The sequence below is a fragment of the Aptenodytes patagonicus genome, chromosome 1, assembly GCF_965638725.1.
Source record: "Aptenodytes patagonicus chromosome 1, bAptPat1.pri.cur, whole genome shotgun sequence".
Classification (NCBI taxonomy): Eukaryota; Metazoa; Chordata; class Aves; order Sphenisciformes; family Spheniscidae; genus Aptenodytes; species Aptenodytes patagonicus.
The window spans coordinates 94,142,002-94,164,289 of NC_134949.1; the positions used below are offsets into that span (position 1 = coordinate 94,142,002).

At 46.6% G+C, this 22,288-nt stretch overlaps 3 protein-coding genes and 1 long non-coding RNA gene across 6 annotated transcripts in view; 2 read left to right on the plus strand and 2 right to left on the minus strand.

The window, feature by feature from the left end:
* The first annotated feature begins 1,336 nt into the window (after window positions 1-1,336).
* RMP64 (ribonuclease MRP subunit p64) lies at window positions 1,337-7,794 on the plus strand. Its single transcript, XM_076349200.1, has 9 exons — window positions 1,337-1,427; window positions 1,719-1,873; window positions 2,685-2,761; window positions 2,869-3,000; window positions 3,345-3,422; window positions 4,354-4,715; window positions 5,450-5,511; window positions 5,931-6,181; window positions 6,637-7,794. Exons 1-9 carry the CDS (start codon window positions 1,337-1,339, stop codon window positions 7,031-7,033), a joined length of 1,605 nt encoding a protein of 534 aa, XP_076205315.1. The 3' UTR covers window positions 7,034-7,794.
* A 271-nt stretch (window positions 7,795-8,065) lies between these two features.
* On the minus strand, window positions 8,066-10,586 carry TAF13 (TATA-box binding protein associated factor 13). The gene is made up of 4 exons (XM_076349212.1): window positions 10,511-10,586; window positions 10,222-10,300; window positions 9,582-9,679; window positions 8,066-8,684 (listed from the first exon to the last, which is right to left on the minus strand). The coding sequence occupies exons 1-4, from the start codon at window positions 10,535-10,537 to the stop codon at window positions 8,514-8,516; spliced, it is 375 nt and encodes a 124-aa protein (XP_076205327.1). The 5' UTR covers window positions 10,538-10,586; the 3' UTR covers window positions 8,066-8,513.
* Window positions 10,587-10,593: 7 nt separating this feature from the next.
* LOC143165656 (uncharacterized) lies at window positions 10,594-16,972 on the plus strand. 3 transcript variants are annotated; one of them, XR_012996286.1, is made up of 3 exons: window positions 10,594-10,937; window positions 13,495-13,728; window positions 16,067-16,153. It is a non-coding gene; the product is annotated as an uncharacterized LOC143165656 (long non-coding RNA). The 3 variants fall into 3 exon arrangements; XR_012996287.1 differs by having other exon boundaries at window positions 13,639-13,728; XR_012996290.1 differs by lacking the exon at window positions 10,594-10,937 and adding an exon at window positions 16,906-16,972 and having other exon boundaries at window positions 13,332-13,728; window positions 16,067-16,198.
* A 3,383-nt stretch (window positions 16,973-20,355) lies between these two features.
* Window positions 20,356-22,288, minus strand: part of GTPBP8 (GTP binding protein 8) — a 4,001-nt gene continuing 2,068 nt past the window's right edge. Inside the window, exons 5-8 of the mRNA XM_076349224.1 lie at window positions 22,227-22,280; window positions 21,687-21,805; window positions 21,111-21,237; window positions 20,356-20,504 (exon numbers count right to left, since the gene is read on the minus strand). Of these exons, the coding sequence (XP_076205339.1) occupies window positions 21,153-21,237; window positions 21,687-21,805; window positions 22,227-22,280 (258 nt within the window). The 3' untranslated portion in view covers window positions 20,356-20,504; window positions 21,111-21,152. The remainder of the gene's footprint in view (window positions 20,505-21,110; window positions 21,238-21,686; window positions 21,806-22,226; window positions 22,281-22,288) is intronic.

Here is a 22,288-nt window from a genome sequence, read left to right on the forward strand (position 1 = left end):
GAAGGAGGCGGGAAATAATGTCTTATACTCAGGGGAGAAGAACTCACAAAAGACTACAAAAATTCAATCCATTTGATGGAAAGCTATTCTGGGAGCACTAATACATTACAGCAGTCAACTCCACAGGGCACCTGCATCCACCACGGGCCGCACTCGTGCCTGGCCTTGACCCTTTGGCCCTGCCACAGCAAATCCCAACAGCTGGGGCTGGGAGCAACACATGCAGGGACCAGGCAGGCCGGGTGGGCACCAGGGTAAGGGCAGCAAGGCCCTTCCTTGTTCAAAATGCCGATACAAATTGATACCGGTGTGAAGTAAGTTAGAACCATAGAATACTTTGGGTTTGAAGGGACCTCTAAAGGTCATCTAGTCCAACCCCCCTGACGCAGGCAGGGACATCTTCAACTAGATCAGGTTGCTCAGAGCCCCGTCCAACCTGACCTTGACCCAGCTTTATTTGCACTTTTGGTTCTGTGTGTGTGACGGGAAGGGACAGTCTTGTGATGGGGGCCATCCCCTGAAGAACTCTGTTGCTGCTGCAGTGCCTACAGCGCATTGCGGGGGACCTGCTGCTGCGCTGGCTCTCAACAGCTCAAACTCCCGAGGCAGACACTGAAGAACTGCAAGGTTTAAAAAGTGTGAATAGCACTCATAATTTATATTTCTTTCCCTTCTCGCTCATCACATTTTGGGAATGCAGCGGATCAGAGTCAGACCTCGGGCCTTGGAGCGGTGTCCAGGCCAGCATGCCTTGGCGGCGCTGACCGATGTGGTGGGTGCTCACAGGCAACACGCCTCACCACGACCAGCAGGCTCACGGCTGGGCGGCGTTTCCTGCGCTGACCCCACGGCCTTTACCCCGCCCCAGGCATCAGCCTGGCCACGGTGCGTGGCCGGGCCCCCGAGAGGGGCTTTCCCACTCCCGCCTGCAGCGCAGGGGGCCTGCCGGGCCGCGGGGCCGGGCTGCGCTCCCAGGCTCGGCCCTGCCAGGTGGGAGGCCCGGAGCTCCCCGCTGCCAAGAGAGCTTCCCTTCCGCGGCTCTGGGGTGCCAGGCACGCAGCAGCGCCCGAGGTATGCTGCGCGGGGAAGGGGTGAAGGCACACCAGGCGCTGGGGACCCCAGCAGCGAGCCCCAGGGCGAGCAGCCCCCTCGCCGCCTGGCCGCCTCCACCGCGCCTGCCGGTTGGAGGCGCCGGTCCGGGTAGCAGCCCGCCCCCCCCCCGCCGGAGTGACTTGGTCCGGCCCGCGGCCCCCCTCCCCCCCGGCTCGCCAACATGGTCCCGCCCGCGTTCAGCCTCCCTCCTGCCCTGCGCAGCACCGCCCCCACACCGGGGAAGATGGCGGCGCCCGAGGCGGCGTGGAACCGGCTGGACGTGCCGTGGCCCGCGAGCAGCGCGACGGTGGCCCTGGCGGCCGAGCACCCTGCAGGTCCCCGGCGCGGGCACTGGGCCGTGCGGCCGGGCCGGGCCGGGCCGGGCTGGGCCGGGCTGGGCTGGGCCGGGCTGGGCTGGGGCGCGGGCCCGAGGAGGGCTGGGATGCTTTTTAAGCCGCTCCCGGGCGCCGTGCGGGACGCCGGCGTTCGTGGCGGTTGGTCAGTCGGTGCCCGCCGGCCACGGGAGGCGGGACTGCTGGGGGACGCGCGGCCCGGCTGGGGCGCGCGGGGGGCCGTCGGGGTCGGCGGCGGGCGCTGAGGCGGTGGTGCCTGGCTCTCGCCCGCAGTGAGGCAGCTGCCGGCGCTGCGGCGGCGGTGCTACATCGCCGGCAAGCGGCTGTCGGGGACAGGCCTGGCCGCCGAGGGACGCGTCCTGCGGGCCGTGCTCTACGCCTACCACAGCAGGCTGCTTCGGCATCGGCCCTACCTGGCCCTGCAGCAGGTGAGGAGCAGCTCAGGAGGGTCAGCGGGTACCCGGCAGCCGGTCGCTGCACCCCCGGCCCCCAGACACCAGTCCTCGAAAGGCCCGTGGAGTAGTGCTTGATGCCTGGAGCATCGTGCAAAAAGTATTTTGGAGCAGGTGCATTTTTGTCGTCTTTAATTCTCCTCACGGTTTAGTTCAGTGGGTTTACTGGCTCTGTGCAGCCAGTGCAATTCCCGCTTTCCAGCCCTGTGGAGCCAATACTTGGTCTCTTATACTTACGCTGAGACCTGGAGTAGGTACAATTACATACCTTTGAATATACGAGTAATACAGGGATTTCATTTTCAGTTAATTGTAATAATAGGAGGGGGGAAGAATAATCCTAGGCTGTTCTATTAGGCACTTTCTGTTTTAAGATGAAAAGTGAACTCCTTACCAGTTTTCCAGTAAAGGGATTGTCAGTATCTTCAAATAACTGTTTTGAAATAGAACAGGAATCGTTCTTACCTTCTTGATTTGTTTATGCATTTTCATTCTTGAAAGCTAATACCAAAGGCTATTGTATACAGCAGGGGAAACGATGCAGCACCAATTAACAATGGCCTACTCCAGCCCTTCACTTCATTCCATATTCATGGTAGTGTGATAAAGGGATCTTTTTCATCATAGTGCAGGTATAGGAGCATACCAGAACATTCCATCATGCAAACCTGCAATTTATGCTGTTAAACTGATAAGGGGAAGGTGTCACTTAATATAGTGACAGTTCTTAGACCAAGGCACTCCCATCTCTCAGAATACCAGTCAAAGGAGTTTTCTTTTTTTCTAGGTAGAACAATGCTTGAAGCGCCTATGGAAAATGAACTTGGTGGGCTGCATCGAAACTCTAGCAGGACTGATTCCCAAGTAAGTGTCGTGATCCCGTATGTTCTACTGCCCGTTAATTCAGTCTGCAGAGCTAAAGGGTGGGAATGCTACATCATAACCATCTCCTCGCCCTTGTGTCAACACAGGAAAAATACATCCCAAGCCCACGCAGAGTGCTTAGTTCCCAGCCAGCCTATGCTGGAAACAGTGGCTCTGAAGGTATTGGGAGGTTGCAAGCTCATACTACGTCTACTGGACTGTTGCTGTAAAGGCTTTCTGTATCCTTTTTTCACCACGAAAACATTCTTACAGTTCACCAGCAGCACCTCACGAGACCAAAACTAGGTCTGCTGTAGGCACTGTATTGCTGATGGACTCAACTGTGCCATTCATACGTGCAACTTGAAGTTTCTCTGATAGCCAAACATCTTACTTTCAAGTTATTATGTAGGAACCTCAGGCTGTTAGCTGGCTGCTGTTCCGGCCTTGAGCAACCCAAAGTTTGGATACTCATCTCCCAGATTATCCAGGATATTGCCTTGTGAACTGCCTCTAGTTGGTGTGTTCAGCAAGCCTCATTACATGCTGCTTATTTTTTATCCTTAACTGGTGTAATCTTCAGCTTGTCTGTTAAACATCTCTGCTCAGAAGAATTCATACTTTTGAACACTGTGGCTTTGGGGTTGTTGAGCCGGCTATGGTTTGTGTATTCAAAAGTCTGTCTTGTTTGTTGTCCGTTTGACATGCCTGTCAGGGAGAGGGCTTGTAATTAGGCCTTGCTGCTGAGTGAGTTTTATTCAGTTGGGAGGAGGAGGAGGGGGGGGTCCCTCCATCCTTTTGGACTTGATTCTAGCACCTGAAGAGTTGTAAAAGTGGAGAGAGACTTTTTACATGCTGCTATTGGAAGGCTTTGTTCTTGGTTCATAGTAAACTTCATGTAGCACTAATAAAATCACAGTGTTAATGCCAGCCTGCCACAAACACTAACATCTGGTACTCTTTGCAGCAAGCGGCAAGTCCTGCCTCATGCTGAAATGGAAAGGCTGGGATAAAGTTGTTCTATAATACTGCTGAGTTTTCCAGGGAAATCAGTGTTCTGGTCTCTCTCAGTACACGAAAGTAACTGCTGTCTGTAGCTGAAGGAGTAACAGCATTGTGTAGAAGAACTCAGTAAAACGTTCTTTGGCACAAGAAATCTGTCTCCCCAGTAAACGTAGAGCAGGCGATTGCACGGCATCAGTGCTAGCACCGCTGTCCTGAGTTGGGACAGGTTGCTTTTGGGGGAAGACCTCATGTCAAGTGATTTGGATGTGACCTGGAAACCTGATGAGTCTGAGGTGTGGTACTCAGCAAAGCTGTAGGGAAGCAGAGGGGCTCCTGATCAGGGATTTACTGGTCAAGTCACTCCTACATTCTAAGGAACTGTTGTTCCTTAAAGCTCAGACTAATATTAAGGAAAGCGTGGTGATGGAGTGTAAAAAGATAAGCTTGTACTGAGGGGGAATAGAGAGTGGGCAGCTTGGAATCTCTTCCATCTCTTCAGTCTCTTCCGCTTGAGCTGAAGGTAGTTGTTCAGCAAGCACAAGGTTTTGCTAGAGGAGGCTTCATACCTTTCTGTCTTCTCTCTTCAGGATTCAGTACAGGTGTGTATTGCAGAGCCTTGTGTCCTTCTATGGCATGTTGTCGACATCACTTCATCTGGTATCTGAGACCCAAAAGATGCCCTATATCAAAGGGTTTACCTTCCCTTCTGATATCAGTAACTTCCTTGGAGTTAACGTTTCTTCTGAGGTGAAGAAGCAAAAGGCTAGAATGCTTACAACAAAAAAACCCACCAGCTGGCTGAAGAAGCTCTTCCCAACAATGCCAGAGGCAGTGTCAGAGGTTGGGAAAAAAAGAAATTTTGCAACCTGCACGAGTGCTGTGAAAAACTGTAGCATCCCATGCCCCATGGACATCGGAGAGACGGTTCTGGTGACCAGAGCCAGCAGAGGTAAAGCCTTGTGCCACAGTGCTACTGGTTTCTGACATCTCATAGACTGACCGCAACTTCTGTCCAACAGAGCCAAGCACTTCTACTACCCACAGAGTGCGGTTCTAGTACAAACTCCCCTCTCCTGTCCTTGGAAGAGGAGGAGAATGCTGCATGTACCTGTGCCTTTATAAAGCTGTGGATAGTATCAGTATTGTGAGGTTTTGGTGGCTTTTTTTAAACATGATACAGCCTGGAGAGGAGCAGGTAATGAATGCAGTATACAGGTCCTGTAAATAGATACTTGTATTTTCCTGCTTCTGCATAGATTGGGCCCAAGAATAGCGAGGAAAGCTAAGAGCATTGTCTGCAGTCCATACAAGAGTAGATAAGGTTTTAAGTACAGGATGCAAGTATCCTGTGCTTGCTGCTTCTGGGTGGTGCCCAAGTCTTCCCCTGCAGTCAGGGCTATGGCCAGTGACTGCAGGCATCCAGGTGTTTGTGTGAAGCTTTTACCCATTAAGTTCTCCTTTGCAGCCATCTGTAAATCTCTGCATCCTCTTCATCCCTTGCCAGCTGCCAGGCGAGATAAGTGTAGTCCCCTTGAGTTTGCCTGGAAATGTTGAGTACAGGTGCGAGCCTGCTGAGACGGCAGGAGATCTGAGAGCTCAGCAGGGCAAAGCATTGCGGTGTCCCTGTGCAAAGACTTAAACCTGTCTTTACTTCGTAATGGGAACTCTCCTCTCTCTTTGTAGGGAAGCACCCGGGGTTTGATGTGAAGAGCTTACTTAGACCATCCAGACCTCCAACACAAGAGGTTTGTATGGTACTGTTTTTCACTTTTTTTTTTTTAACTTTGAAGACCCTAACTCTCAAAACATGATATCCCTGATTGAACATGTCCCCTTTCCCTGCCTTATTTTTGCTTGTCTAACAACCCAAGTTAGCGTGGAGGCTTTGCACTGAAAATCACTCCTAATTTCTGCTTAGGAATTTGAGCATTTGTTGGTATGTCAAGTGAAATGACCAGAGAGCAAGTCAGTAGTAGACAGGAATACAAATTCTAATTACCTGCCTCTTTTTGTATTCCACACAACAAGACTGCTCTTCCACTTTCTCCTTAGGAAATAAGAAATGTTCTCACAAAAACCTCAGTGCTCCGCTCCTCTCCAGCAGAGAGAATCAGGCATGTCACGTTTTTAAAAGACTAACTATTTCTGTTATTCTTTGTTTCAGGGTATAAGCATTGCATCAACACCTTTTAAAGCAAAGTCGGCATTGCTTTCCTCTCGTATAGCAAAATCGCAGCATACTGGATCTCTTGTACAGATGGTCCAAACAGCTACGTCGTTTGGGGAACTGTCAGAGGCACTCAGAAAAGCTATTCTGTGGTGCAAAGGCAACAAATTCAAATCGGAAGCTTATTTTCTGCGTAACAAGCTGTTGAAAAGCAACCGGCTGCACCATGTGGAGGCTCAAGGATGCAGGTAATTCTGTGTGGGTGTGGGGTTTCTGGATCTGACACTTTACACCTTAATATTTATGTATTTTACTACAGTGTAGAGAAATGCAGTGGTCTAACCCATTCTTTTTAAATGCAAACGGGATCACTAGTTCAGATTACTGGACACTCTGACATGAACATTCTGTTTAGCTTCAGTCATTTGTGAAAGTATTTAGAAGGCTAACAAATGCATAAATACTTAAGAGGGAGGATGAAAATGCAACTTAAATCATGTGCATGTTTAACGGTAATGATTATATGATGCAAGGGGTGCCACCTTTCTCCAGAATGCCCTGGCTACTATTGTACAAGGTGCTGGTGTATCTCCTTGGTATGACAAGGAAAACGGTAGAGAAGGCTAATAACCAAATCTCTCTAAACCCCAAATGAAATAACTTTAACAGCTGATGAAGTTATGTTTATCTTCCTCTCCTTAAGCTTGAAGAAAAAACTGTGTTGTGTCAAAACATCTGTCCGTAAATACCTCCTATATGGGTCACAAAACGCACGCTGGCCAAAGCAGTACCTCGGGGCATGGTTCTGTCAAAGGAGGATCAAATCATCTGTGCGCTTGAAGAGAACTCTGAAGACTGTTCGGCAAAAGCCTTCTGAGCTTTTTGGAGTCTGTGAGAACAGTGCATCACTCATCCTTCCAGCTTACCAGGATGGGCCTCCGAGTCGGGAAGGATGTTCCAGTGCTGATGCAGGCTGTGTCAAACTAAGCACAGCAGGGACCACTAAGCGGCTGTTGCTGGAAGGAAGCCCTGGCCCTGTGTGGAAAGAAGCTGCTGAGAACATGGATATTGATTCTATTTTTGCAGCAATGGGTGTCTGACCCTGGACTTGCAAGGAGGAAAGGGGTCAAGTCATTCCAATTTTTTTTTTTTTAAGTAAAACCCTCAGAACCCTGACGGTGTCTTGGTAATTCACACCCTGAATTCTGCTAAGAAAGTAGCAACTATTTTACTATGTTTTTGTAAAACAGCTTTTTTTTTTTATGGAAGGGTGTTCCAAACAGCTGAATAATCTTCATCCTTTTACCTAGCCTTGTCCAGGAACAGTGACTTTGAGTTACCCTTACTCAGTGTCCCTTCTCTATTGCTTGACCACATGTTAAGTGCTGCTGTCAAATCCACAGTGCAAATAGTTACCATCCATGGTGGAAGGCTGCAGCTGATCACTTACTGCTGCTGAGGACAAAGGACTTGCTGCCACTTTTCCAAGGAAACAGTTTTATACTCTTCCTTCTGTGCTGCTTGTATAGGGGACAGCCTTGACTTGCAGTATTATCGCTGTTCAGCATTTGTTATCCTTGTCCTGAAATGGGGAGTTAACTAAACCTACTGCCTCTGAGCTGCTCCAGAAGTAGGGGAAAGCACAGCTGTGGCCTGCAACAGTAAACTCCTGACTGGTGAATATGTTTCCCACTGTCCTGAAGTCTTTTTAACGTAAGTGCAATTTCTGCCTGCTTGGCAATGTAAGGCGTAGCTACGCCAATGAGTATTAATGAAATAATATTAGAACAAGCAATGGGGTTAGTGCTTTCTGCCAGGCTCTTGCTTGTAATGCGGTCCCAAGATCAGGATCACCAGGAAGTACTATGAAAAAATTGTCTCGGAATGAAAACCAGGAATCTGCTTTATTGCAGAGCACCTGCCTAACAGGGGTAAGGAAAGGCTGTAAGTGCAAGTAAATCTGGAATAGGTTATCTTCAATTTCCTAGGCTTAATACTGGTAAAAAACAAAAGAGCTCTACCCACTGGGACAGAAGAAAAAATAACCTTCCTAGCCAATTAAGTGCTAAAAACCCTGGATTATGTGCCTTGTGTGAATTGATCAATGTAAGTTTAATTATGATGAGTGGGCAGAAACTTAAAATGTTTTATTTAAAGAGCATATAAAGAGCAAAGAGCAGAACTTGTATAGTTCCGTCCAGTTAACCAAGATCCATTTTCTAGGCTTCCTGTCACTGGAATACCCAGTGATAACTGAAATAGTTGTAGAGAATGACCCATCATTAGCCCTCTAGATATCCGATTCAGCACAGTCCTACTTCAAACAGACTTCCTGCCATTACAAGAATCTTTAGAGCTCTCTTCTCATTTCATAAAATGGTATAAAAATATGTAAGTATACCGCATACAATCAGATAACATTCAGCTGCTTGAATACTTTTCAGAAAAGGCTGTGAGCGAGGGCAGACATCCCAGCAGTGACCTCCATCCTGAATAACCCCTCCAGACAACACACATGACATTCCTTCCTTCTGGGCAGCAGGTGCCCAAGTAATGCCTCAGTGCAGCCTCCGTGCAGAATCAAGAGCCGTAGTTTGCTTCATCAAAGGCCTTTCTGGCTCGTTTCAGTTCTTCATTCATAGTCAGGAGGTCTTTAACTCTGGCAAACTTACGGGGGTCCTTGCGGATTAGAAAGACAATGTCTTCAACCTGTACACGGCCCTGCCGCCCAATCGACATTGCCTTGTGTGTCTGTTACAGGAAAAGAGGAAAGTCAGCGGGGTTCCTTTGCCCCTTAATTTCTTTTAAACTCTCAATTCCACTTTTTTCCCTGTCATTTTATAATCAAAAAGTAAGCAATTGCAGGATCTGGGCACCACCATCCTAGTCACAAGAGAACTTCCCAGTAAACCATGGACTTACTGTCGCTCTGCTGTCCCCAGCTGCCTGTCACTTACACCCAGCACAAACCACTATATACACATGAGATTAATGACATCAAAACTAAAGCCAGATTACACGTAGGACACCCAACCTGCAGAGTGCTTGAAGATGAACAGCATCAGGCCGAACTTGGAAGCAATGTGAAGTACCTGTATCACAGGACAGCTTAGGGCATTTTGATGAGGGAAGGCAAGGCCAACCTTTCAAAAGAAAGGGGATCCACAAACAGTTGGAATAACTTTTTTCAAAAAACAAAAACTTTCAAACAGTATCCAAACATCTGGAAGAGTGATGGCTTCAGGCCCCAGAAGTTTGCATTTCTTTTGTAGTGCAGAGCTATGTTCCTATCCATGTAAAGACACGGAGTATACAAAAAGTCGATAGGCTTTCAAAGCTGTGCCTTGGTTTTTTTTGGCTGCACATATAGTGATGCCACAGTGAACTCCAAAGTCAGATGTATTTTTGCCCCCCCATACTAATCTAAATGCTACTTAAGGACTTCAGACACTGTTCTAAATCCATGTGGAGCAAGATGCATGAATTTTGCCTTAGTCTTGGAAGAGCAAAGTCTAAGTTTAGCCTTCTCCTACTAGCATCAGAGTTTTGGGCCTGGGATAATGCAGTATTTGAGTGAGAGGTATTAACCTTCAGAAGACTAAAGTCTTAGTAAGGATGTTTTGACCATGCTGTCTAGAGCTGACTTACCATTTCTGTGATAAACTCTATTACCAGGTCCTCAAGAATGTCCACTGATTCTGTGTAAGGGTTCTGGTCATCCCCAAATCCATACATCATGCATCTTACTGCAGAAAGAAACACTCAGTGAGGCTTCTTACATCCATTCAGTGCTGTCAGCAGCACGCATCTAATTAGAGCTCACCAGCCTACACATTCATGCACCAGGATGGCATTCTTGTCTGTTGGGCACGACAATTCTTGAGCGAACATACAGGAAATAAGCAGGTAGACAGAAGCCAACAAAAGCCTAGTGCTGTATGTACAGAAAAGCATGTCTGATGACAGACTCTTTAAATATGCATTTAGCCTACCAAATACGCAACACTGACCGACAGTGTGACTGACTTTTGGCACAGTTAGGTTCAGAGGATGCATTAGCAGTATTTTTTTTGGGGGGTCTATATGACAGCTTTCTACACTTTCAGCCAGGGCACTGAATGAAAGCACCTGTTTTGCTAAGGAAAACTGAGTTCTGGAGCTCCATAGCTGCCTCCTCAGAGTTTCAGCTGTGTTTGGGGGAAGGACATCGTCCTTAAAAGCCGCAGGGAGCCCTGAGGTGAGTGACCCGTCAGCGCTGGGCAGGGGTTTCTGGCCCGGCTCGACTCACGTTCTTTGGAGAACAGCCTCTTCCTCTTGCCTTGCCCGCCGTCCAGGCCCCCGCCGGCTTCTTCCGCGTCTTCTTCAAACTAGACGGTACAGCGGAGGAGAGGCCGCCGTCAGCGCCCGGGGCGGCGGGGGGGAACCCCTTCCCTTCCCGCTACCCTCCCGCCCCAGCCCCGGTTCGGGGTGAGGCCTGGGCCAGCAGCCGCCCCCCCGCGACACACGAGGGCTGCCCGGCTGCGGCTGGAACGTGGGCCGGAGCGCCCCGTCCAGCGTTCCCGACCCCCACCACTCACCGGCGCGTCCTCCTCTTCGTCAGCCATGGCCGCCAGACCCTGCCGGACGCTTCCGGGCGGGGCGGGAGAGCTTCCGCTTCCTCAGCCCCGCCCCCCCGCGGAGGCCGCCATGTTGTCGTATGGTGGAGGGGGGCGGCTGGGGCCTGTCCTGTCCCGGGGCCTGTCCTGTCCCGTTCGGCTCCGCTCCTTCTCTCCGCTCGGCGGCTGCACTCCCCGGAGGATTCTCGGTGCTGGCTCCGCTCCCGCAGGCTCCCCACCTCACTGGGCCCGCTACCCCGCCCGGCGGTCCCGCACAGAGCGGCGGCGGTTGGGACGGTTGAGGCCCTGCTGTCCCGCGTTACCGCTCGCTCTCCCCTGGAGACCCGTCCCCGCGGAGCGAAGCACGCACGGGTTTCTCTGAGGAAATGGCTGTTTTACCGGCGAGAAGGTATTGCAGCCTCGTCCGGGGAGGGGGCTGTTCGTGTGAGCGTGGCCGCTGGAGTACGAAGCTGACTGCAGTTGTTGCTTGCAAGGCCGGTGTCCTTTTCAGCTGCTTTGATGTCAGTAGGTTTTTAATATAGAGTGTCTTCTTCAGGGGAAAAAAAATTAAAGTCTAATTCTCCTTTGTAGGTGTAGATCTTGGTTTTTGTTTCAGTTCTCTGCCTACAGTAACTAGCTTGCTGTGTAACTGCCTCCCAGTGTAGACAAATCCTTGCTCTTCGTGCCTGAGAAATGGGTTTCATGAATGGAAGGAAACACGGGGGTAGGACTGGAGAGTTCCCTGCTCCCTGGTTGGGCTGCTGCCTCTCTCCCCCCGGTGAAAAAGTTGTAATTCTTCCAGACTGAAGCTGTGGCGCAAAGGAATCACTCCGAGATAGATTTGGTGACCCTCCCCAAATCTGTGTATTACACTCATTAGGTTGTCAGGTCAGGATAATTCAGTTTGAAAGGGAACTCGGAAGGTATCTGGTCCATTCCCCTGTTTAAAAGAGGGTCAGCCATGAGGTCAGAAAGGTGGTCTTTTGCCAAACAGTTAGTCCCTGGCCTGTGTGGTTGCCAGGGGCCCTTTCTTCCCTTGTGCAAGACTTGCACTTGCCCTTGCTGAATTTCATAAGGTTGCTGTCAGCCCTTTCCTCCAGCTCGCCCAAGTCTCTCTAAATGGCAGCCCTGCCCTCGAATGTGTTGACTGTTCCCCCCAGTTTGGTGCCATATGCACATGTGGGAGGAATGCACCTCCTCCCCTCCTCCAGACCGCTCATAAAGATGTTAAACTGGACACATCCCAGGACAGACCCTTACACAGTGTTCCACTTGTAACTGCCATGCAGGTAGAGTGTGACCCACTAACTACTACCCTCTGAGCCCAATTATCCAACCAGTTTTTATTGATCTAGTTGTGCACCTATCCGGACTGTAAAGTCCTGATTTTGATACAAGAATAATGCAGGAGACAGTGCGAAAAGACTTACTAAATTTGGGGTATATGACATCCGCTATTCTCCCCTCATACAAAAATCCAGTCATTTTACCATAGAAGGCAGTCGGGTTGGTCAGGCATGATTTACCCTTGGTAAATTCATGCTGTCTCCAAATCCCTTCTTCTCTTTCACATGTCCAGAAACATACTCCAGGATAACTCACCCCATGATTTCCCCAGGGACAGAGGTAAGGATGGCTGAACCTGCAGTTCCCTGGATTGTTCTTTTGGCCTCTTTGAAGATGGGTGCAACATTTGCTTTCTTCCAGTCATCAGAGACCTCCACCTTGCAAGGACATCGGCCAGCTCTCTCGGCACCCTCAGATGTAGCCTGTCAGGTCTCATGGACTTGCAGGGGTCTGGCTCTTTTGAGTAATCCCTAGCTTAATCCTCATCCACTGCTGGCAGCTCTCCTCTTGAACCCTTTTACATATTTCAAAGGCCTGTGAGACCTTTTTGGTAAAGACAAGCAGAGCTATTAGGATGTATGACCCACTCCACTCAGCAACAGGCCCACATTTCTTGTGTTCAGCTTTTTACTACCAGTGTAACTGCAGAAGTTCTGGTTGCCCTTGATGTCCTTGACAAGTCTCAGCTGCAGCTGAGTTCTGGCTTTCCTCACACCTATACACCTGGGGAAAGTTTCTAAATTCCTCCTTTGTAGCTTGTCCCTGTTTCCACCTTCTATATACTGCCTTTTTATGTTGGAGCTCCATCATGGGTTCCCAGTTCAGCCAAACTGATCTCCTAGTATGCCTGCTTGTCTTCCCGAGTATGAGGATGGGAGGATTGTGCTTGGAGGATGCTCTTGTGAAAGACCTGCCAGCTTTCCTGAGCTCCTTTACCCATCAGAGCTGCCTTCCATGGGATCCCATGTAGTTGTTCCCTACGTAAGCTGAAGTCCAGGATCTGCTACTCTCTTTCGTCACTCAACTCCACTGTTTCATTGCCACTATGGCCAAGTTGATTACCATGTCCCCAGTGAGCTCTTCCTTTGTTACCACACCTGAGCAGCAGATGCAGCTGTGTGTCACCCCTGGCTGGCCCATCCAGTACCTGTATCAAGAAGCTGTTCCTGACACCCCATGGAAATCTTGGCTGCTTGTGTCTTGTCATGTTGCCCTTCCAGCAGATGTCAGGGAGGTTCAAGTCAACCATGAGGACCAGAGTCTGATACAGAGATTTCCTGGAGTTGCTTAAAGAGGGGAGAAGTGTTCATCCACTTTCTTACCCTGGTTGGGAGGTCTGTAACACACTCCCACCATGCTGTCACCCTTACCGGCCTCTCCTCTTGTCCCGAACTTGTGAAGAAGGCACATTTATCCTTGCAACAGATAATTATGGAACAGCTAATTTGAGAGCAACTTCCTCTTTGCCTTTGGTTGGCAGTTGGTTTGTGACTTGAAGCTGAGTTCCTGTGCACTTGTAATATCTTGAGTACAAATCTGTGTATTCTGCAGATATGAAAAACAGTGGATGTGCTGTATCGGAGCTCAAAACTAATTTCAATTTCTGACTTTTATTTTAGGAAAAATAGCGCTAGGGTGGCACATGGAAGTCAGTGGGCTCCCGCCCACCCCCCGGTACTGAGAAGTTGAAAGATTGCAGGTTGCTTCGTGACAGGATTTTATGGAAAAAGGATCTCAAATGAACTCTGGAATCTCCCTTTCAGATCATGCATGACTTGGGAAAGAACACACAAACTTTTGCTGGTGCCCGGGTCTGGTCAGGAGAAACTGAAGATGGAACTTAACAATATAAGGTAAGATACTGGTGCAGTTACAGCACAGAGTTCCTTGCCCTGTCAGGAAAAGGCTTCGTGGAAGTTAATGTCCTTGTAACCTGTATGAATTCTAAATACTTAGGACTTTACTAGCGCTTAGACTATTTAAAAAAAAAAAAAGGTGAAAGTAAACTTGTGGTTTTTTCTTCCTTTCCTGATGGCATTGGTACATGCTTTTACAATATGCTAACGTTTTTTAATATGGACTAAATATAGGTAGAAAGGGGGAAGAGGACAGCTTGTTTCATTGCTTGCATGTGGAACCAGTTTGGCCTAGCTGAGACAAAAGACTGGGCTTTATTCTCGTCTCTGCTTTTAGCATGACTTTGGGTACATTCTTCCTTCCTGCTTTATATGCATCCATATAAACATGCATCTGTGCTTGGTAGGTGGTTTGAATTTGAGCACTGTGAATGAAGAGCATTTGCTTTCTAACAAACACGGTAAATTATTTTAGATCAATAAACTTGAGATTACGCTTTTAATGATAACATACAGGAAGGGGAATGGGCTTAGTATTTTTTTTCCAGTGAAGTAACTGATGGCTGTGAGAGCTGAAGTATGCTAAGGGCAAAGAGCTGGTGAGTGAAACCGTTGGCAGTTGTAAAGAGATGGAATTAGATGCTCTTGCTGTTCTTGACAGTGAGGGTGGAAATCCAGAAAGAAAATACATTCTTCGTGAGCTCTGGAATTAAGGAAACAGGAATAGATGTGTAGCCTTTTCAATTAAGTTTTGCCTTTTCCCAGCTCTCAGTACTTGACAGATTGAAGCACAATTGACTATGACCAAACAACTTGGAAACTGAAGGTAACCCCCACAAGCATGGTGGTTTCCCATGGCCGCAACTTTGAAACTGAATTTAATTCAGGGGATGGAGTACACTCTTTCATCAAAAGCAGGACTTAAATCAATTCGAGTGTGTTGTGGAAACAACTTCTGCGTATGCTGTTAGCTTTCCGCTGTAACTGAGCGTTCAGTGTAGGAGTCTGCACTGGTATCTAGAAGTGGCAGTCCCTCACTGTCAGGGGGCCAAGCACAGCTCAGAATGACTTCCCCTAAGCCAAAGAACAAGTACAATGATGTGACTCATAAATCCCCTTTTCCTTTTTATGTAATAACACTTCTGTCAACATCTAAATAAACAATGTTTTTCTTTTTTTTGGTGAGATATGCTTCTTGCTGTTAGCCTAAACTAGGTCAAAAATGTCAGAGGAGGGGCACACAAAGGAAACGGACACGGATCAGTTGCTTAAGTACACTTTTCAGATAGGTTAAAAAAGAAGGGCCTATGCCTCATGCCATTTAACCTGTATTTGTCCTTAAGTTCCCACACAGCTGCCAGGAGATCTGCATTTCTTTGTAATTTAACATCTAAGGCTTGAACAAGATTTAACTTCATCAGCTTGGACACCTGTTAGTGTTTCTTAATGTCTTAAAGAAACTTTAACATTGAAATGCTTTATACTGTAAAAACATGTTTCTTGTTATTTTTATTGCATTATTTTTAAGTTGCCTATTGTACTCGTAATATTTTTGGTGAATTTCTTAGTAGTACTCCTTTAGAGTACCAGGTTTAGAACAAATGTCTCTTAAGTACACCTTGGGAGTCAAATTAGGGAGCCACTAAAGAGAGAATAAAAGAAATATTTTTCTATTAGAATGGTCTTTAAAAACTGTCCAAAACTATTCCTTTATCCCAGATGTTGCCAATACTTTGGCCACCTGAACCCTGGCTACTACAGGCCAAAGCTGTCAGCAGTATCTTCTGACAGCGTGCAAACTAGTCACGCTTGGCTTGCTTACAGATCTACCTGCCAACTCTTTCCCAAGATTTGTTGGTATTGTTCCTTATTTTATTTTTTCCATCATCAAGTTCTAGAATTTCTCAAATGTCTCTTGTAATTGGGGGCTGGGTACTAGGTTTCCGACACCACCTGTTTTTTGGGAAGAAAAAGAATCTCTAAACATCAGCGCAATGTTTTTTACTGTCTTTGAGCACAAAGACAGCTGAAGTCCTACTGAATCTACATGGGCCTTGGTCTGAGTGCATTTGTTTTGCCCTGTTAAATACTACTTCTGAATTGTACAATAGCTTACATCCTTCATAAATTGTTGTGAATGATTAAGCTAGTTTTGCTGATGCTTGAGAAATAAAAGTTTCTTGTGCCTTCATCAGGTTTTGCCTTAAGAAAAATTCTTGTCATAAAGAAATTTTTCCTTATAAAGGAAAATCTGTCATGTCTCCAGTAGGAGGCTCACTCTTCTAGTGTAATAAATGCTTTGCTAAGTTAAGTTTGAACAAAAGTTTTTCTCTAGGAAGCTGAAGAGGAAGAAGGAAAAGGTGCAGCTGAGGTGCAGACACTGGAGAAACAAAAACATAGTGAAGTGTAGAGCCAGAGAGAGTCTTGATGAAGCACTGAAGGATCCCAAGAAATGAATTCAAAAGAAGTGAGTACAGTGCCTTTCGGTGTCCGAGTCTAAACAGCTTTCCCTGAGGGAGCTCAGGGCTGGTGCCATCCCAAGACACCACATTCTGCACTCGCACAAGAGGTGAGGGCAACAGTCCAGCAGTGCTGTATTCATCACACAAGAACCAGTGGAGAATAACTTCTTGGGGAACAGCACAAGCAAGAATAGGCTAAGATTTATCCCCGCCCCACCCCTTACTACTTATTGGCATGTTTTCCATCATCCTCAATGTTTTTCAAAGAAAATACTGGTTTAAGTAGCTATGTCTGTGCAAGTGGTAGGTTTATTGTCTTGTATAAACTTTGTAAACATGCCACAAGGTGCAGAAATACCACTGCAGATTATTAGAATACAAAAATGTGAACTACCTTCCCTGAAAAAAATCTACTGTGTATATAACTAAACAGTTGATTGATAGCTGCTCAATAATTACCTGATTGAGCAAAACAGTTTTCTGTGCTTATGTAAGAGCTGCTTATAAGTAGACTAGTTATAGCTGAAGTAGTTAGAGATCAAGTATTTAACAAGTGCTTGGACAGTGTTAAAATAAATCTGTGCATGTAGGCTTAATGCTGTGGCTCGTTCTTAGGAGCAGATCAAATTGCGGTTACCAAACCCAGTACTAAAATCACTTGTGTAGGTAAGGAAGGGATGCTTACTTTACTTTTTTTTGGTGGTGTTTTTAGATACGAATGGGCTGTGAATGCATCAGATGAGAATAAAAGGAAGTTACAGGACTGGCTATAGCATATTGTGGAGAGGGTGGCTTCTTATATAGAGGGCTGTAGAGGTAAGTCATGCCTCTGTGACGGGTGCACCTACTCTGACTGAATTAACAGTACTTTGGTTCAGGCATCACCAACAAGTAGGCCCGAGTGGTCAGCCCTGTTGTACAAACCTTGAGAAATTGTGCTAGGCTGCATCTTCTCAGGAACTTAGGGAATTCAGGTCGTGTCTTACCAGGAGCTAACAGTACCAGCCTGAGCTGGGACCAGATGAAACTACAGCTGCTGAGGTTGCACAGTTGCATGTACACTGAAGGGGAGTTTGACTACAAGTCAATCACTTTACGTTATAAATATCTGCAGCCAGCACAGCCTGTTGAGCTCTCTTGCAGAGCAGCAGGCTGCACGGTGGTGATCTCCCCTTGACGCCTCTCAAGGTTAGTCCTCGAGGTCGAGAGATCCCTTACCTGGCATCCGATATCTACAGCGAGGTAAATGACATTTTATATTAGATCTAAAACATACTGTATACAAGCTAGCTTAATTATTAGAAGTGTAGTAAGTAGTAGAGTGCTTGACCACTGTCTAATCATTGTTTAATCATCATTTAATCATTGTTTAATAAAACCTTTTGGTTAATCCCACAATGATGACTTCTCTTAATAATTCACCTGTGACAGCCTCTCAATTTATTAACTTATCTTTATTTTGGGATGTGAGATCAGTTTGCCTTTTCTTAGTTCTGTTCCTTTCCTCTCATCTTGTGTCCTGTTTGTAGCATGGGACAAAACCGCAACTTATTCCTCCCTCCTCTGCCTCTTCTGTAATTGGGTTCTGACCTTACTCTGTTTCCAAAACACTTAAGCAGGAGAGTGAGGTAAGAAGCTGTATGTCTCCCTGGGTTTGTCCCTGCTTGCACAGAAACAGCTACAATTTCTCTGTAAAATACAGCATCATGTTATAGCTGGGATAAGCAGGTACTAAAAGTAATCTCAAGCATGAGTAGGATTAGCCAGTGATACAGACTGGAAACATTAGCTGCTGCCAAAATTTCTGTTTCCTCCTTTGCCAGGAATTTTGATAGTTGAGGTAGCAGTATCTTGCTTCTCACGGGCAGCCACCCTACTTAATGCGGAATGAATTTCCTGTATTCAACACTTGGCATGTTCTGTCTGGCATCCAAAATTTGTTTCATACTGTACCAGAGAGCTTCTACTGCAATACATCCTAGTTCTGAGCAGAGTCTGAAAACAATGCTGAGCCCAAGGAGCAAGACTTTAGACAAGAGAAAGAGTGAAAGAAGGCAACACCGAAACAACCTTCAAAGTGACAGTAAACCAGAGCTCTTTCTGCCTTAGTGCATGTTGCCTCTCTGTGTAAATGCCTCAGGGAGGCTAAATCTGAAATGTCTACCTGCTAAACCCTGCCCCCTCTGCTTTTTAAAATAACCCAAGAAACCTGTTTAGGTTACTTCATTAATACTAATAGAATTATTGACGTAGCATCTGGTCAAGGTCCCTACTAAAACGCATTCTACACTATAGTGACTCTAGGGGACTGTTGCAAGAATACGGTCAAAATACTGGCTTTGTAGTGCCAGGGTTATGGCGACAGACTAGAGCAGACACAGTAGAGGAAGAAAAAGGAGAAAGTACTGCTGAAAGATGGGAAAGATGCACAAGGCAAAATCCTCTTCCATAGAAGCCTGTATTCAACATCACTTCTGTAAATGACAGGTGCAGAAGAGGCAAAGCTTTACAAGATAATGCTGGGTGCCTGCCGTGTGGTGTATACACTGCAAACAATTTAAGACATCAAAAGCATTTAAAACTGAAATGATCTCTACTGCTTCAGTATGCTACCAGGCCCACCATTGATCAATGAGCGGGGAAAAAGAAAGGGAGAGCTTTTGTGTCCCCAGCCTGAGAAAGTGCAGTTCCTCACTCAGCAAATCGCATGTTCCTTAAGAACTTGGCAGGAAAGTCTGCTAGTGCGTCAGACACCTGTTTACCCGAAGCACGTTCCCATGAAGGCACCTGAATGTAAGTTTTAATGTTTAAGTGAAGGAGAGGACTTGGTTTTATTTACTACCTTACTTGTCACAGGGGCATTGATTCTTGCATGTAACAACTGTGGTGTTCCCTCCTGCAGATGGCTGAGGAAAATGCAAGAGTTAAGTTAGTTATTCCAGTATTTGAAGCATTTGTGAATGAAGATCTTTTGACCAATACAGCAGAAAACCCAGATGTGTCCAGAGGTAAAGCTGGTTCTTCAGGATAAGACCGTACCTACTGTTTCTAGTACAGCTGTAGGAAACTCTGTGACCTAGCTCCACGTGGCTTCCACTAAGGACACCTCATGGCAACTATACACACCCACAAGGATCATGGGGTCCAATTCCCAGTCTGCTGCCATTTCAAAGCACTTTTTATACAAATGGATTTACCAGACATACTTAATGTATTTAAGTGGTTAATAAAAGACTTCCTAGCACTGTAAGGCGTTTTGTTCTGAAAAGGGACTAAAAACAGAACTGCACTCTTTTACATATACAGACTTATTTTCAGAGGCTCTTCAGTCAAGGCTGAGGCCTTGAAAATGACAGCCTTGGCAAGACTGATGCTTTTGGAAGATCCTGGTTTTAAGATACTAAGAAAAGATTATTCCCAAAGTGTTTGCTTGCACCTGTTCCATCTGTCTAGATATTACTGCACGTCCCCTTAGGAATACGCATCCTGTGGGCTGGTTCACTCTGGAGCACTTTGGGATTAGAGGTAAAATACTAGAGAATTACAGGTTTGATCTCTGCTAAGATGTGGAAACTGGAGTTCCACATCTTTCTACTGCATTCCCCCCCGGCCCCCCTTCTTAGATGTATGCTGAAAACAGACCTCTCCTCAGGTCTAGTCTGAAAGTTATGACAAATTCGATAAAGAAACAAAACACTAGAAATACCTCAGTATGGTTCACAAAAGACCTACCCTCTCTTGAGGTTTAAACACTTAATGTAAGTAAGTGACAACTGCATACACCCATCTGGCAATGTTAAGACATGACAAGACTGAGTGCCAGAGTTTGACACAGGCACTTAATAGCTTTGGTCTAAATTCTCTTGTAACAGCTACTGCTATTGATGGCAGTCCTTTTTCTTCCAATCCTGTGCCTTGTAACAAGCCAACTTCAGGTGCTCTTAGCTGCTGTGGGACACAGTTCTGCCAGCTATTGCAGTGCCCCTAAAGAGTATGGGACATCGGTATTGTGCTCCAGCTGCCAGAGTAGAACAGATGCAGGTAACGGACAATGTGTCTCATCTCTGGCAATTCATCCGAGTGCAGCTGCAGAACTTCATGCTGGATTTAAAACGGAAGGTAGATGCAGTACCGACGGATGATAAAGTGCAGAAGGAGAGAGTTCCCCTAGGTGTCAGTCATTTATTCCACTCTGTTTCAAGCCAACAGTGATCAAAAAGCAGATCGCCATTAAAGATGTGTCCTTTCCTTCATCCACCTGGAAGAGGGACAACTTGATGCCTGCAAGCGAGGTATGCTACCATGCTGCACCTATTGAACGCACGATGCAGAGGAGTTACAAGAGTAAAATATGCAAGAAGTCCTAAACACACCTCCACAGGCACCATGTTGGCTATTTCTACTCTAGATCGCCTTAGAGCAGGCAGGGTGCACAGGTGCTAGTTTTTGGCCCCTGCTATATAAGCTGAGAGAAGTAAACCTCTCTGCATCGTTCAGTTCAACTGCGCGAGTACAGTTTGCTTAATGTTAGGGCTATAGTTTTTCTTTTCTAAACTAAATGCCTTTTTATTATTGAGATTACTAGACTATCTCTAGTATCCTAAATATAGCAGAGCTTAGGCATGCAGTGGTAGCTTTTTGAACATCTAGCTGGAGGGAGAGGCAATGCTGTGTTAAAACTTAGCTTCTCTTTGGAGGTTCTCTTTGCTTTTTTCTCCTTAGCACAATCATGTAGGTTTTATAAAACAGTTTTGTAATAACCTGGATTCATTCATAGTGCCAACTTCCAAAACTGATGAATTTATGAAACAAAAAGCTTAGCCTTACAAATATTAATATATCCAAAAATTTATCCAAAAATAAATTCTAGTACCTGGGGTTATTTACAACAAAAATCCAGACCTCTAGTTTTGGTACCTTTTGTTCTGGATGAGCCGAGCAGATCAGGAGCCAGTCTTCTCAGCTGGCCTCTACAGTAGGCAGGTTTCCAGTAACATGGGCTACAAAACACCTTAGCAAGTGAACCCCCGAAAACTCCAGAGAACTGTGGGAACAAAGGCGTGGGTGTTCAGTGCCAGATGCTGCTGTGTCTTGGAGTAATACAAGCAAACTCAGCCACTGGCTGTATTAAATGACATCCCCCGCAAGTGCAACCTTGGCACACCAAGCACTTCAGCTACGTAATCAAACAATTGCAGCTTGCTACCGTTAACACAACTCCAAAGAAAATGGCAAAGCCGGCTAGCACGCAGCATAGGGACTGCTGCCCCCCTCGGAGAAAGGCCGGAGGAAGAGCAGCCTTGAAAACCGAACTCCACTCACTGGCAGAGGAGGGGGAAGAAGGAAAGGGGCGTTTCCCCATCAGCAGCCCACCCTCCAGCCTCGGGGCACAGGGAAGTGCCACCTCTAGAGCAGACAGACCCATTTCAGGTAGTTTGCCCTATTGCAAATTGTCACCTGAAAGGAAAGGGCAGCAATGGAGAAGAGCTTTACCTGACCAGGAATAGCTGAGGAAAGCATCCCTGAGTTTTCTCCTTTACAAACTCCTGGATCTCCAGTACGTTCTTTAACAACAGTCCCCTGGAAGCTCGGTCAATTTTTGTTAACACCATCTGCATGGATCCAGAAAAGGAGGATTAAAAGAGGAAAAGAAGATTATTTTGCCGCTAGGCTGGAACATCTGTGAGAGTCCTGGACCATCTTGCAAGGCAGGCTGAAAGCTCTGGGTCATATCTAGGGGGAAAAACGGTACCATACAGTTCACCAAAACACTTCTATAGCCTGCATAAGGAGCGGACCTTTTCAAGCTGCTCAAGCTGAGCACTGAAAAAAAAGTGTCCATTTAATAAATCAAGCAAAAAATCCCTTAAATCCCACTTGCCCCCCTCAACACATTTTAGGCCTATTTTATTAACAATAAAGGGGGGGGCTTACGACTTAGGTAGGACAACTTGCATAAGCTCAGGTAGAGGGCACCCACCTTTATAGACTACCTGTACCTTATCACCAACACAAGAACAAAGCAATACCTACCACATAAGGAATCCCAAACTCTTCCAGCATCTCTACTGCAATATGATCTGTTTTCTGGAGTC